Here is a 16,698-nt window from a genome sequence, read left to right on the forward strand (position 1 = left end):
CTGCAAAATAAGGCGAATAAGTGAAATGTTTCATGTCTCGGTTTCAAGTGTCAGACTATTTTTCAGTTGGTTCTGCTTCACAGGATACTTTGTCCTGAGTCCGCAGTGAGATGCTCTTTTTCCAACACATGAACACACAATGACTGTAAATCCCCAAACTAACAACTCAACCTGATTTGAACGTTGAAAGCTTCTATATTTAAATGTATGTGTGATGGTTAAACCGCCAACCATGAATCCTTCCTGTTTGGGGCCTGAGCCTGGTTTGGTTTTAATTTCACATCTATTGTTTAGTTTTGTGCATTTCTTTCATTGTATGTGCTCATCTCTCACAGTTTTCTCATTGATTCAAATGCTTTCAAAAATCATATTTCCAGCAGGGAAGCATTTGTGACAAATATCAGAATAACTCATCGAACACTTACATTTCACGTTGAGCTTCTTGGATGTGGTCTGGTGCTTCCCTCCCTTGTATCTCACGGAGCATTGTAAATTCTTCTCATGATCAACGTGTGTAGGGTTAAAGGTCAGAGTAGAAGTTGCTTTCCACTGGCCAGCATCGAGCTGCTGCTGTTGGAAAACGTTCTCTCCTGAGTGACTCCAGTTGAAGACAGGAGGAGAAGCAGGGCAGGAGTGAGACACAGAGCAGGAAGCAGACACAGTTTCACCCTCCTTTAACTCGTTTTTCACAGAGAAAATGATTTGATCTGGTTCACCTGTAAGAACAAGCAGTCATAGCAAAAATCACAAATCACTGGATGTAAAGCTGTTCGATGGAATTGTAGGTTGTTCTGGCCTCAGTTGTTTCAATAATAAACCTTTTTATTTATCCAAATACAAAAAAGGGAAAAGTGTGGTTCAATGTTTTAGAGGAGTGTTAGGTAAAGGTTTAGAGAGAGACATACATTCATGTGATTTTGGTGTTTTATGCTGCTGAAACTTTTAATTTTTTACTTCATCCATCTCATTTATCACTTTCATTCAGTTTTAGTTAATAATAAAACCATCAATCGAATCACATCACACGCACTTCAAATGGCTTGTGTTTGCTTTCAATAGCAATCATCTTTCTAGAGAAATGAAACTGTTAAGATAGAAACTATTTACGCTTACAGAAGAGCAACCAGTTCCCACAACGCAAATAAGGAACTGGGAATCACATAAAAGTCAACAGCATAAAAGTCTTCATCTGAAGATTTTGTTTGAGGCTACAGCTACAAAGTCAACTTATCAAAGATAAGACAAACCATTGACCTTAACAATATGAGGTTAAATGTGTCAGTATAATATCTTTGGACTCTTGGTAGACTGTTAAAGTAAGTATTACATTGCATACTGTAGAAAAAAATTAATTGATAACATGATTCTCTCTCTCTCTCTCAGCCCATCCAAAGTTTCTGCCTGTTAAAAAGAAGTTTTTCCATCCAACTGTGGCCATGTTCTTGCTCATGTTGGATCAAATTTGGGTCCCTCTAAATAATTTAACAAAGGATGTGGTCTAGACCAGCACTTTAAATACGGGTCATCATATACATTTTGTTGTCATTTGGAGATATATTATGAAAAGTTGATTGCTTTTCAAAGTATGTATGATAATGATTTTTGACTTTGTATTCTCCCATTTCAACCATGACAGAGATTTAAAAGAAAAAACTGCAAGCATTTACTGTACAGTAAGAGGAATCAAGATGTACCGGTACTTACTTATCATTGCAATGGAAACAGAGTTGGCTCTGTAAGAATATTTTTCATAGTCGGCCATTTCAATCCTGAAATTAAAAGGTCCCTGGTCACTTTGTTGGATGGGGTCAATCTTCAGAGAACAGTTCTTTTGTCTGACGTCTCCCAGCAGCTCCGTTCGGCCCCGATACTGCTCAATGACTTTAGACTGAACCGGGTGATTGATGAGCTGGTGTGCCTCATTGTTCCACATCCCTGTCAATCCAGTGAGAGTCCTCCCTGGATCTGGGTAGTCAAATGTACAGGGGATCACCACACAGGATCCAAGGAGACCTTTAACTGAGGAAGGGACCGTAGCTGTCCAAGAGGAGGCTTCAGTTTGAACAGCTGTAAGAAAAAGAAAAAGAAACAAACTTCTACTAGCACAATCCCTCTTGCACAAAATGATTAACCTCTTTGTCTGAACAATAATTCAATAATAAGAAAAACATCTGAGTGTTAAATGAACTACAAGTGAACTGTGAAATATTGTATAGCTGGATTTAAAAGGGTAGTGAACATACCTTGAAAACAAAGCAACACATAAAGTAGAGGGCATTTTAAAGAAGCCATCCTCCTGGGGTCTGATCATAGATAAAGTGACAGATATTTCCAAGCTCGTGCTGCGCTGTTGTCATTTCCTCTAGTGACAAATCAGTTGTCTAGTTTCCATTCCATTTTTAACACACCCCAGAAACAGTGTGCTAAAAACATTTGTCTCATCACATGTATATTGGGGAAGTTCATTGTATTAATAATTTAAATGTGCACTATGTAGATTTGGTAGTGCAATTTGAAAGTTGGAGAAGTGAAACAATTCTATTCTATATTTTCTGAACTGAATACAAAAACTTTACTCGAAGAAAAAATGGGTCCCTGAAACACTGTTTAGAGCTTAAAAGCTACCAGGAGAGTTACGGTTTCACTGTTGTGGGCCCACCACAATAACTTCTCACGTAGCATTTTTTCTTCAAACAGTGTTACAGGGACCAAATTTTCCTCTGAGGACAGTTTGTGTATTAGAGTTATGAACATATACCACAGAATCTGTACAATTCTACAGCTTTCACATTTTTCTACCTAAACTACATAGTGCATCTTTAAAATTCCTTTATTTCCCCCCTGCAAGCTATTGTTGCCTAGGAAGCATAATTTTGTTTCCATGTATGTCATTTCAAGTTATACCGCTATAAACTGATATAAAATAGTGAGGGAGGAAAAAAAGAGTATAATTTTTTATATTTTTGTAACTGAGTTTTGATTGAATCTTTTTTGCATATTGGCTCTTTTAGCCAAATAGCTGCTTCTACCTCCTTTGTTGGATGTTAATAAGGTATTTAATTTTTTACCCAAATCATTACTTCTTCAATTTAAATTTGATAATGTATTTTATCCCACTTCATGAATCCCTGACTCTTTGAGCTTATCGCCATCAACCGTCACCTCATACCCCTCATATCAGTTTGTGATATGAAGTACAAAAGGCCTCCCTAATGGCTCCTAAGACAGACTCAAACGTTTTCATTGTCTTTATGCTGATTTAAGTCGTAGAATTCTTCTTTCTCATCAGAGATGGAGCTGAAGTTGGGGCTTTCCTTTCTGTCTTTACTTGATGAGTCCTCAATAAAAAATATTGTCCAGTAAAGTACCTCAGCATCACCTTATATTTATTTGATTTTCTTCCTTCGTTTTTAGTGATCCTTCATTTCGAGTCCTCTCATGGACAATGGGCGGCCATTGTACCACCAAAGCTCTCCGTCGTGTAGGGCTCCTGTGTGGTTATTCCTTGCTCATACACTTACCCCAATTGAGTCACAAAGGAGATCCTGAACAGGTGGATTGGAATCTGGAAAAAAAAAGCAACAATCATCTCTACCAATCTCCCAAAGTGGAAACTGCCTACTGAGTACAGAAAACGGACTCTGTTTTTGGGAAATTTGCAAACACGTGAATGCACCGTGATGCTAGACGGTTTCAGGAGGACTGACACTGGCCCTTTCTACTACAGGATTGAATTGCCGCAGTACGGAAGAAGCTTCTCCTACACAAACAATGATCAATCAATCAATCAATCAATCAATCAATCAATTAATCAATCAATCATTTTTTATGTTCTGGCAGGCCGTCAACCAACAATCTCGAGGAGCCTAAGAGGGCTCAAGAGCTCCCAGGAAAGTAGGTGGTTAGTGACTGAGATTTACAGATAGATACATGCAGTAATATGATGGACTGTATATGCAGAGAGAGAGAGGGAGAGAGAGAGAGAGAGAGAGAGAGAGAGAGAGAGAGAGGAGCTCAAGGTGCCAGTTCCCCCGGTAGTCTAAGCCTATAGCAGCATAACTAGGAGCTGGTCTACACCAGCACCAGCCCTAACTATGAGATTCATCAAAAAGGAAAGTTTTAAGTCTATTCTTAAAAATACAGACTGTGTCTGCCTCCCGGACCCCGGCTGGAAGACGATTCCAGAGGAGTGGAGCCTGATAACTTAAGGCTTTACCTCCCATAGTACATTTAGAGACTGTAGGTACCACCAACAGGCCTGCACTCTGGGACCGTAATGTTCTTGAGGGGCAGTACAGCACTAGTAGCTCCTTAAAATAAGATGGTGCCTGGCCATTTAGAGCTTTGTAAGTGAGAAGAAGGATCTTGAATTCTATTCTAGACTGTATAGGGAGCCAGTGCAGAGAAGCCAAGACAGGAGTAATGTGGTCCCTTTTCCTAGTTCTAGTCAGTACACGAGTTGCAGCGTTCTGGACTAGTTGAAGAGTCTTTAGAGACCCACAAGAGAATTAAAATAATCCAACCTGGAGGTAAGAAATGCATGAACTAGTTTTTCTGCATCATTTTGCGACAGGATATTCCTGATCTTGGATATATTACGAAGGTGAAAATAGGCTGTTCTTGAAATTTGCCTGATGTGAGAGCTAAAAGACATATCTTACTCCTAGATTTCTAACAGTGGTGCTAGATGCCAGGCTGATGTCATTAAGGACAGTCACAGAGGTTTTTAGGGCCTAGCACAATAACTTCAGTCTTGTCTGAGTTAAGTAGCAAAAAATGTCTGGTCATCCAGGTCCTAACGTCCTTAAGGCACGTTTCTAGCTTACATAACTGACTGGTGCCATCGGGCTTCATTGATACATAAAGCTGAGTATCATCTGCATAACAATGAAACTGTATGGAGTGTTTCCTCATAATATTTACCAGAGGAAGCATATATAATGTAAAGAGAATTGGTCCAAGCACTGAACCTTGTGGCACTCCATGGCTAACTTTGGTGTGCATAGAGGACTTATCATTAACATCTACAAACTGAGATCGGTCTGATAAGTAGGATTCAAACCAACTTAAAGCAGTCCCTGTAATTCCAAGTAAATGCTCCAGTCTGTACAACAGGATCCGATGGTCAATGGTGTCAAAAGCAGCACTAAGATCTAACAAGACGAGCACAGAGAGAAGTCCCGTCTGAAGCTAGAAGTAGATCGTTTGTAACTTTAACTAGTGCAGTCTCAGTGCTATGGTGGACTCTAAATCCTGACTGGAACTCCTCAAATAAACTGTTGTCATGGAGAAAGTCACACAGCTGATTAGTTACCACTTTCTCCAGGATCTTTGAGGTAAAAGGAAGGTTGGATATAGGCCTGTAGTTAGCCAGAGTTCCTGAATCTAGAGAAGGTTTTTTGAGTAGAGGTTTGATTACTGCTACTCTAAATGACTGTGGTACATAGCCTGCCAGTAAAGACATATTGATCATATCGAATATAGAGTTGCTAACTAAGGGAAATACTTCCTTAAACAGCTTGGTTGGGATTGGGTCTAAAAGACAGGTTGACGGTTTCGACACAGAAATAATTGAATTTAGCTCTGAAAGGTCGATTGGAGAAAAACAGTCTAGACTAATATCAGGTCCTGGAACTGTCTCTGCCATATCAGACGTATCTGCACCAGGTAAGGGCAGGAGGTTACCAGTTTTGTCTCTGATGTCTAGAATTTTGTTGTTGAAAAAGCTCAGGAAATCATTACTGCTGAGTGCTAAAGGAATACAAGGCTCAATGGAGCCATGACTCTCTGTCAGCCTGGCTACACTGAATCAAAAGCAGCTGAAATAGCTTCCTCCTTAAATCTAGCGACAGCACTATCAGATAAACTTCTAGAGAGCACATTTTTATTAAGCAGAGATAATTCTGGTAGGACAAAGTCGAAAGTAAGAAGGAAATGGTCTGATAGAAGAGGATTTTCTAGGAAAACTGTAAGGCTTTGGATTTCAATGCCATAAGCTAAAACAAGATCCAGGGTGTGGTTAAAACGATGAGTAGGTTCGTTTACACCCTGGGTGAAACCAGTAGAGTCTAATAATGACATGAAAGCTGTGCTAAGGCTATCATTATCAACATCCACATGGATATTGAAGTCACCTACAACAATTATTCTATCATTGCTAAGGACTAAATTTGATAAAAATTCAGCAAATTCAGATAGAAATTCAGAATATGGGCCAGGAGGGTGGTAAACTACAACAACTAGAACTGGCTGAAAGGTTCTTGAGACTGGATGTGAAAGACTAAGAACAAGGCTTTCAAAAGAAGAGAAATTATGCTTTGGTTGAGGGTTAACTAGAAGACCAGAATTAAAAATAGCTGCTACTCCACCACCTTGTCCGGTGTCTCGAGGTATGAGTACTAAAATGACTGGGAGGAGTGGATTCATTTAAACTAACATATTCATCTAGACACAGCCAGGTTTCAGTCAAACAAAATAAATCAATATGCTGATCTGATATCAGATCATTCACTAAAAGAGATTTGGATGCTAATGACCTAATGTTCAAAAGTCCCCAGTGAATTTTCTGATTTTTTTGCAAAATCGCATTCGTAGTTTTGATTCTAATGAGATTTTGACGATTTACACCGTTTGGATGACTTATAAAAACGGGTCTGGGCCGGGGGACAGACACAGTACCTATAGTGTAACTACAGTTCGATTCAGAATTACAGCTATGGTGACTGGGAGACAGATCTAAGGGAGGCGCAGAGAAGCGTGTAAGACTGCAGCTCTGCCTCCTGGTCTGAACTCTGTGTTGTCAAGGTTTTGGACTAATAACCTCTGCTATGTTTCTAGATAATAGAGCTGCACCGTCCAAAGTGGGATGGATGCCGTCTCTAGCTAGCAGACCAGGTTTTCCCCAAAAAGACTGCCAGTTATCTATGAAGCCCACATCGTTTGCTGGACACCACCTCGACAGCCAGTGGTTGAGTGTTGACATGCAGCTATACCATAGACTGTATGCATGTCATCACTGGTTTGATTTGGGAGGGGTCCAGAGAACACTACGGAGTCTGACATCGTCTTAGCAAAAGTACACACCGACTCCACATTAACCTTAGTGACTTCCGACTGGCGTAGTCAGCTCTGACAGCAGGAGCAGGAGAGAGCAGGAGAGGGAGAGACAGAAAAAGAAGCCATTATAAATAAAGCTAACCGCTAAGCTAGACTAAGAGTAGGTAGCTAAAATAAACAAAACTGTTAAGCAGGTTTGTCGCTAGAGAGAAAGAGTGTTTTTCGATTACTTCAGTTTGTCTGAACGTACAGTGTGTTGGAAACAACAGTCGTAAGAAACTAAGAAAAATTAACAATTAAGCTTTTAGCTCTAACGATCAGCACTGAGCAACACAGTACAGCGGACAACAGAACAGGAAATGATGTAATACGCTCACCCGTAGTACGTAGCACGTAGCAGCAAGTGGATAATGACAAATGATGTGACCATTGACGTTATGTGTGAGTGTTGTTTATTTAATGCACATATCCTTACTGTTTTTTAACATGATATTGAATCCACTTTTCAAAAAACGTAAATAGGTAATAGTGGTATGATATTTCTTCTCTGCAGCGAATCCTCCAGTACCATCTCTGTCTGTGCAGGTGAGAGATAAAATAACTGCCTCCTGCTCGGTGTCTCACTCCTGCCCCTCGTACCCTCCTCAGTTCATCTGGAGTCACCCCGGAATCATCACTCTGAGATCGAAGAAGCTGAATATGTGGGAGTGGGAGACTGTGTCAACTGTGACTCTTAAGCCTCTGCCCATTGACTTCAATAAGAATTTAACATGCACAGTGAAGTACAGAGGAGGGAAGCAGGCCAGGAACTCCACCATTATCAGTGTATAACCAAAATATCACACCAGTAGTTTAATGTCTCTGTTTGTGTTTTTCAGATGACATGCTTTGGTTTGATAACACAGATTCTGACCAAAAGTAAATTACTGAACACAAACTATATGTCCACACAGTGAGTGAAGAGACACAATCAGACAGTTCAGAAATACAGAAAATTTGACTTCACTCTAACGTCATTTGAATGAGCAGAAATCACCTTGATCATCTTAGAATGTACCACTTCATATTTGCTGTTGTGGAAGATCAGTTTTTTCTTTTGATGTGATATTTTTGTGTCTGATTAATATTGTTTTAATATTATATGATTGTGTCTGATCAACAGTAAATAATCCAAATGTAACTTTGTTTTTGTGTGTCCTTTTTTTTGCGTTGGTCTATATTAAAAAGGAACTTGGTATTTGAGTGATGTCATTTTGACTGTATAGTTAAAAAAAACAAGTACACTGATTTTGTAATTGTTCATGATTCATAATATTATAAAATATTTCATAGGCTCACAAGTGTTAAAGCTTTGTGTGGTATAACTTTAAGTTAAGAGTTAAAAAAAAAAAAGAACAGACCATGTTTAAAAAATAAATACATTATTTGCTACTATATATATTCATATAAAAATATATTGAAAAGTTGTGTGTTGTTTTTAACTTTATAATATGAATGCTAAAAAAAGCAGTTAGTATACCTTATGGTACAGCACGCTAAATGAGACCGTTGATCCTCAAAGGAATTTCATGCTTTGATAACCAAAGTGGCTTTATGTAGGCTATTTAACACTCAGAACAAGACAATGTACAAATTAAATCAAACTTCTAGATTTCTTGCTTCTTGGATTGGGTTAAGTTCAAGTGCATTTAGTGTAGAAGCCAGTGTCTCTCTCTGAGCCTTTGATCTGATGACAAGTAATTCTGTTTTGTCCTGGTTAAGTTGTACGAAGTTGTCATCCAGACTTTAATATCTAAAATAAAGTTAAAAAGTGAGTCAATCGGCCCGTGTCATCAGGAGATACGATCACATAGAGCTGAGTGTCATCAGCATAGCTGGGGAAAGAGATGCCATACCTCCTGATGACACTTCCCAGGGGTAGCATATACAAATAAAAAAATAATGATCCTCAGATTGATCCTTGCAGTACCCTACATGTTACCTCATAGTGTCAGGAGAACTGGTCATTAATGGTTACGAAAAACATTCTTTCACTAAGAAAAGAGGAAAACCAGTTTAAAACATTTCCAGACAGGCCAGCATGCTCACTTAAATAACTTAACTAGTTAACTTTGAGATAACATGTTTGATGAAATGTGTAAGGTTTGTAAACCAGCTACAACTCTATATCCTAAAGTGAATTTGTGCTTGAACATTTGGGTTTGTGTCGATGGTAAAGTAGGTCAGTGTTTGTTGCCTTTGAAAGTGTTCTTATTGATCAGCTAGGGTGGTAAGCAGCTTCCTCTATGCCTTCCTGTCCAATGACACACTTTGAAGTGTTATATTCATGTCAGCACACACACACACATACACACACACACACACACACACACACACACGCACACACACACACACACACACACACACACATATACACACACGCACATACACACACACACACGCACACACACACACACACACACACACACACACACACACACACACACACACACACACACACACATTTTTAGCTGAAGTTGTGAACACATTTGCTTATAGGATGTGTGGACTGAAAGTGCTGCTGCCATATGTTCATAGCTTGTTCAAACATTCACTGTACAACATTTCTTGAATTTGTGAATTCAATAAAAATGGCATCAAAATGACTCTTCATGATACCATGATTATTTCACAACAGAGTACAAAACGGTCGACACCTCAAAGTTGCTCTCTGTAGTGTGGCCTGTGTATTATGTGCCGATATCAAGTGACAGATATTGTAGGAAAATGAAGAGTTATCGAGCATATTTTAAAGTAAAATATAACAATTTAATGATGGTTGTCACAAAACGTACAAGACATGTAAGATGTGTTCGAGAGGAGCAAAAACTGAAAACACAAGTGCATTAACAACTGAACATCATGAACAACTATTTTCTCATCTATAAATTAGACTGATGATAATGATTAGATAACCTATACAAAAAGGAGTATATCAACAACCTCCACAAGTTTCTTCACCCACCATCAGATAGAAAACACACATTGCAACTGAAGCTGGTCTTCCATTGAATTCGGTGTTCTTGTTCCTGTTACATATTGGCGTATATTGCGTCATCCTGGTCGGTCTATAGAGAAAACTCAAATAAATGATCTGTTCTTTCAAGTCTGGAAATAATACTTAAAGAAAGAAAACTTTACAAACCTCCATGTTACCATAAACAGGTTCATTGGCATAAACACCACCTAGGCAATCGTCATCATCATCGGTCTTCTCTATTCTGAGGACACAACAAAAATTAAATTCTTAAATTCTTATTTATTTCAACCAAATGCAAAACAGAAATGCACACAATCTTAGCTAGATTTGCTTCCTTGTATCACTTTACATTGTGTGGAAACATTATTTTAGCTGAGGTGAATAACTCAAACCTCTTTGTAGTTGCTGTAGCATACTGAGGGTGCTCCACATCTTTGTCCGCCTTCATGGTGCTCAAAGGAGTTGTTGCTGCATCTACAGACCTCCCCCTGCTGGCAGAATAATGTTTTACAATTGTCACGCAACCACAGCAATGTTAACTGCAAAGTGATGAGCTCAGACTATTACAAGACACACTTTCACTCCAAACTAACAATGTTAAAAATATACACAATTTCAAACATCTTATTGCTACTTCATTTCTGAAATTGACGTAACTAAAAGATGAAAAAATTTTTCCTGTACACTTTCAATAACAGTAACATGTTATATGATAACTTACCATTTTTTCACCCCCACTGCTATCAAAAGTATCACCAGAATCCCTCCTGCTCCAATGGCTATAGAAATGTAAATATTCTGCATTTTACCTGTCCAAATAAATAAACAAATACATAAATGAATTTCATGCTCAACTATTCCGTTTTTAGATGAATATCAAACACAATGGATGTTCCTAAAACATGCTTACTGTTAACCGGGAAATAGAGTGTGAGGTCTGCGCTGCCCTGCGTGTTGTTTGCCAAACAGCGGACAAACCCAGAGGATCCAAACTCTACCTGTAGAGTACCGATGGTAACAAGGCCGTGTTTCTCTATCTTTGCTTTTGGCACGACTTTGTCAGAGAGCACAAAGTGAACCGTGCTCGCAGGACTTGACTCCGCAATGCACACGCACTTTACCATGTCTGCCTCTGCGTAGCAGGAAGACATGGTCTTAATCTCAGGGGCATCTGTAAGTATAAGGGACATCACAATTAATAAAACACATTTTTATTTTGTTTAAATAACCTTATGTGTACATTACTTTTCTCAACAAAGTTACAAAGTGCTTCACAAACAGTTTAAAATGAGATCAGGAATTTAAAAAAGGATAAAATATCTTAAAAAGAAAAAAACACTGAAAATAAATTAAGACAGAGGTAAAAGATTTTTGATTCAAGTTTGACTGATTAAGCAAACTGGATTTGAGAAGGTAGGTCATCTCAGATTTCTAAAGGTGCAACTACAAAAACCCTCGATCAGCTGATCTTAGAGGATGTAAATCAAAAATGTTTAATCAATCCAGATGACGGAACGCCAACATTTGAGTGATCTGATCAACTTTTCTTTAATCAGTAATAATTAGAAGCTATAATTAGAAAAAACAACTCAATTAGCAGCTACAATTGTAAATGTTATATTTTTGTTGTCCATTGTGTCCTTCAACTGTTGACTTACGTAACACATTGAGCTGCACAGGGCTTGACTTGCTTCGTGCTATTGTATTAATGGCAGTACAGTAGAGAGCTCCTGTATGTCTGGAGGCATTGTGCAGTGTGTAGACCTTCCCTTGAAACAGCTGAGCACCAGTTTCATTATGCCACTCATAGCTGGCTGGGGGGTTAGCATCACTGGAGCATTTCATCTGCACAGATTCCCCCTCCTTAACTTTTGACTTGTACTCAACCTTCACATTCACCGGGGCATCTGCATGGAAACATGCATGTTAACTGCGGCAGTCATAGTGAAAAAAATAGTTTATACAATTTTTAGTGTTTTACTACAACGTGCTATCAAACCTGAGCTGATGTCAGTGCACACTGAAAAAGGAGGTCATTGGCACTAGCATAAAGAAACTAACTTGATGGGAATACCATTATCTTTGCATTTATTTAGTCCTAAAACAGTGTAGTGGATGAAGAAAACACAAGATCAAATGATTGGGCTACAGGAGAAGCCCATACCACCAAGTTGCTACAGTTCTATCTGAAGGGGACATGAATCTTTGCAATTATTTCAGTAGTTATGAGACTGAGATATTCACAATAATGAACCTCATGGTAGTGCTAGAGGAAAATACAAGGGGCAACCTCTGTTGTAAAATTCATCCTCTGAGAGTCATGACAAGTCTTTAGCTCTACAAATACTGATGGCATACTGAAGCCTTGACCAAAGTGGTAAAACTATATATAGACATAGCCATCTTTAGAGTCAGGACAAAAAATAACTTTACACAGCTGTAGAGTAGGTTATGCAGTGCCAAGAGAAAATTAACAGTAGCAGAATAAGGTAGAATAAATAAAATTGACCGTCTTATAAATGAGCTTTAGAAAGAGACGTTGCATTCTTCTCTTTTTTTTACTGCCTTAAACATGTTGTCTGACTTCATGTTGGTGAAAGTGAGGAAAAACTGCAAAATAAGGCGAATAAGTGAAATGTTTCATGTCTCGGTTTCAAGTGTCAGACTATTTTTCAGTTGGTTCTGCTTCACAGGATACTTTGTCCTGAGTCCGCAGTGAGATGCTCTTTTTCCAACACATGAACACACAATGACTGTAAATCCCCAAACTAACAACTTTACCATGTCTGCCTGTGCATAGCAGGAAGACATGGTCTTAATCTCAGGGGCATCTATAAGTATAAGGGACATCACAATTAATAAAACACATTTTTATTTTGTTTAAATAACCTTATGTGTACATTACTTTTCTCAACAAAGTTACAAAGTGCTTCACAAACAGCTTAAAATGAGATCAGGAATTTAAAAAAGGATAAAATATCTTAAAAAGAAAAAAACACTGAATACAAATTAAGACAGAGGTAAAAGATTTCTGATTCAAGTTTGACTGATTAAGCAAACTGGATTTGAGAAGGCAGGTCATCTCAGATTTCTAAAGGTGCAACTACAAAAACCCTCGATCAGCTGATCTTAGAGGATGTAAATCAAAAATGTTTAATCAATCCAGATGACGGAACGCCAACATTTGAGTGATCTGATCAACTTTTCTTTAATCAGTAATAATTAGAAGCTATAATTAGAAAAAACAACTCAATTAGCAGCTACAATTGTAAATGTTATATTTTTGTTGTCCATTGTGTCCTTCAACTGTTGACTTACGTAACACATTGAGCTGCACAGGGCTTGACTTGCTTCGTGCTATTGTATTAATGGCAGTACAGTAGAGAGCTCCTGTATGTCTGGAGGCATTGTGCAGCGTGTAGACCTTCCCTTGAAACAGCTGAGCACCAGTTTCATTATGCCACTCATAGCTGGCTGGGGGGTTAGCATCACTGGAGCATTTCATCTGCACAGATTCCCCCTCCTTAACTTTTGACTTGTACTCAACCTTCACATTCACCGGGGCATCTGCATGGAAACATGCATGTTAACTGCGGCAGTCATAGTGAAAAAAATAGTTTATACAATTTTTAGTGTTTTACTACAACGTGCTATCAAACCTGAGCTGATGTCAGTGCACACTGAAAAAGGAGGTCATTGGCACTAGCATAAAGAAACTAACTTGATGGGAATACCATTATCTTTGCATTTATTTAGTCCTAAAACAGTGTAGTGGATGAAGAAAACACAAGATCAAATGATTGGGCTACAGGAGAAGCCCATACCACCAAGTTGCTACAGTTCTATCTGAAGGGGACATGAATCTTTGCAATTATTTCAGTAGTTATGAGACTGAGATATTCACAATAATGAACCTCATGGTAGTGCTGGAGGAAAATACAAGGGGCAACCTCTGTTGTAGAATTCATCCTCTAAGAGTCATGACAAGTCTTTAGCTCTACAAATACTGATGGCATACTGAAGCCTTGACCAAAGTGGTAAAACTATATATAGACATAGCCATCTTTAGAGTCAGGACAAAAAATAACTTTACACAGCTGTAGAGTAGGTTATGCAGTGCCAAGAGAAAATTAACAGTAGCAGAATAAGGTAGAATAAATAAAATTGACCGTCTTATAAATGAGCTTTAGAAAGAGACGTTGCATTCTTCTCTTTTTTTTACTGCCTTAAACATGTTGTCTGACTTCATGTTGGTGAAAGTGCACATGAACACACAATGACTGTAAATCCCCAAACTAACAACTCAACCTGATTTGAACGTTGAAAGCTTCTATATTTAAATGTATGTGTGATGGTTAAACCGCCAACCATGAATCCTTCCTGTTTGGGGCCTGAGCCTGGTTTGGTTTTAATTTCACATCTATTGTTTAGTTTTGTGCATTTCTTTCATTGTATGTGCTCATCTCTCACAGTTTTCTCATTGATTCAAATGCTTTCAAAAATCATATTTCCAGCAGGGAAGCATTTGTGACAAATATCAGAATAACTCATCGAAAACAACACTTACATTTCACGTTGAGCTTCTTGGATGTGGTCTGGTGCTTCCCTCCCTTGTATCTCACGGAGCATTGTAAATTCTTCTCATGATCAACGTGTGTAGGGTTAAAGGTCAGAGTAGAAGTTGCTTTCCACTGGCCAGCATCGAGCTGCTGCTGTTGGAAAACGTTCTCTCCTGAGTGACTCCAGTTGAAGACAGGAGGAGAAGCAGGGCAGGAGTGAGACACAGAGCAGGAGGCAGACACAGTTTCACCCTCCTTTAACTCGTTTTTCACAGAGAAAATGATTTGATCTGGTTCACCTGTAAGAACAAGCAGTCATAGCAAAAATCACAAATCACTGGATGTAAAGCTGGATGTAAAATCTTTACACTGGCTGCCTGTTAGTTTTCGTGTTGATTTTAAAATTCTTTTAATAGTTTATAAAGCATTACATGGCCTTGCATCAGACTACCTATCAGATATGATTTTAGTTTATGAACCAGTACGGCCCCTCAGACCCTCCAGTTCCTCTCTCTTAGTTGTTCCACAGAGCAGGACAAAAACATTTGGTGATGCTGCTTTCAGCTGTTACGCTCCGAGACTGTGTTGGATCAAAGTTGGGTCCCTCTAAATAATTTAACAAAGGATGTGGTCTAGACCAGCACTTTAAATACGGGTCATCATATACATTTTGTTATGATTTGGAGATATATAATGAAAAGTTGATTGATTTTCAAAGTATGTATGATAATGATTTTTGACTTTGTATTCTCCCATTTCAACCATGACAGAGATTTAAAAAAAAAAACTGCAAGCATTTACTGTACAGTAAGAGAAATCAAGATGTACCGGTACTTACTTATCATTGCAATGGAAACAGAGTTGGCGCTGTAAGAATATTTTTCATAGTCGGCCATTTCAATCCTGAAATTAAAAGGTCCCTGGTCACTTTGTTGGATGGGGTCAATCTTCAGAGAACAGTTCTTTTGTCTGACGTCTCCCAGCAGCTCCGTTCGGCCCCGATACTGCTCAATGACTTTAGACTGAACCGGGTGATTGATGAGCTGGTATGCCCCATTGTTCCACATCCCTGTCAATCCAGTGAGAGTCCTCCCTGGATCTGGGTAGTCAAATGTACAGGGGATCACCACACAGGATCCAAGGAGACCTTTAACTGAGGAAGGGACCGTAGCTGTCCAAGAGGAGGCTTCAGTTTGAACAGCTGTAAGAAAAAGAAAAAGAAACAAACTTCTACTAGCACAATCCCTCTTGCACAAAATGATTAACCTCTTTGTCTGAACAATAATTCAATAATAAGAAAAACATCTGAGTGTTAAATGAACTACAAGTGAACTGTGAAATATTGTATAGCTGGATTTAAAAGGGTAGTGAACATACCTTGAAAACAAAGCAACACATAAAGTAGAGGGCATTTTAAAGAAGCCATCCTCCTGGGGTCTGATCGCAGATAAAGTGACAGATATTTCTAAGCTTGTGCTGCGCTGTTGTCATTTCCTCTAGTGACAAATCAGTTGTGTAGTTTCCATTTTCCATTTTTAATGTATAATTTTGTTTCCATGTATGTCATTTCAAGTTATACCGCTATAAACTGATGTAAAAAAGTGAGGGAGGAAAAAAGAGTATAATTTTCTATATTTTTGTAACTGAGTTTTGATTGAATCTTTTTTGCATATTGGCTCTTTTAGCCAAATAGCTGCTTCTACCTCCTTTGTTGAATGTTAATAAGGTATTTAATTTTTTACCCAAATCATTACTTCTTCAATTTAAATTTGATCATGTATTTTATCCCACTTCATGAATCCCTGACTCATACCTCATACCCCTCATATCACAGTTTGTGATATGAAGTACAAAAGGCCTCCGTAATGGCTCCTTTAAGTAGTCATTTGATGCCCATCCATGGGAAGCAGTATAGCCCCATTGAATTGCTATTGAAAACTCCTAATGGGCCAGTTGTAGGTTTTATTCTTGGAAGTTATTTTATGAAACTCTAATGACTGAAACTCTGTTCTAAACATGAAAGGTTTCAATTTTCAACACAGTTTGTAAATTAACGACAAAAGA

The 16,698-nt window shown here is 38.4% G+C and overlaps 2 protein-coding genes across 4 annotated transcripts in view; both read right to left on the reverse strand.

The window, feature by feature from the left end:
- LOC132984138 (sialic acid-binding Ig-like lectin 13) overlaps window positions 1–2,369 on the reverse strand; it is a 5,195-nt gene extending 2,826 nt beyond the window's left edge. The window contains exons 1-3 of one of the 2 annotated variants that reach the window (XM_061050824.1): window positions 2,244–2,369; window positions 1,705–2,067; window positions 426–716 (exon numbers count right to left, since the gene is read on the reverse strand). In XM_061050824.1, the coding sequence (XP_060906807.1) occupies window positions 426–716; window positions 1,705–2,067; window positions 2,244–2,292 (703 nt within the window). In that variant the 5' untranslated portion in view covers window positions 2,293–2,369. The remainder of the gene's footprint in view (window positions 1–425; window positions 717–1,704; window positions 2,068–2,243) is intronic. The other variant, XM_061050823.1, reaches the window with a different exon arrangement.
- A 7,473-nt stretch (window positions 2,370–9,842) lies between these two features.
- On the reverse strand, window positions 9,843–16,358 carry si:dkey-238d18.5 (sialoadhesin). 2 transcript variants are annotated; one of them, XM_061050826.1, is made up of 10 exons: window positions 16,012–16,358; window positions 15,473–15,835; window positions 14,643–14,933; window positions 13,394–13,642; window positions 11,734–11,982; window positions 10,986–11,246; window positions 10,797–10,884; window positions 10,468–10,563; window positions 10,241–10,316; window positions 9,843–10,163 (listed from the first exon to the last, which is right to left on the reverse strand). In XM_061050826.1, the coding sequence occupies exons 1-10, from the start codon at window positions 16,058–16,060 to the stop codon at window positions 10,128–10,130; spliced, it is 1,758 nt and encodes a 585-aa protein (XP_060906809.1). In that variant the 5' UTR covers window positions 16,061–16,358; the 3' UTR covers window positions 9,843–10,127. The 2 variants fall into 2 exon arrangements, with proteins under 2 accessions (XP_060906809.1, XP_060906808.1); XM_061050825.1 differs by having other exon boundaries at window positions 10,468–10,566; window positions 16,012–16,356.
- Window positions 16,359–16,698: the final 340 nt, after the last annotated feature.

This window comes from Labrus mixtus, chromosome 11, assembly GCF_963584025.1.
Source record: "Labrus mixtus chromosome 11, fLabMix1.1, whole genome shotgun sequence".
NCBI lineage: Eukaryota > Metazoa > Chordata > Actinopteri > Labriformes > Labridae > Labrus > Labrus mixtus.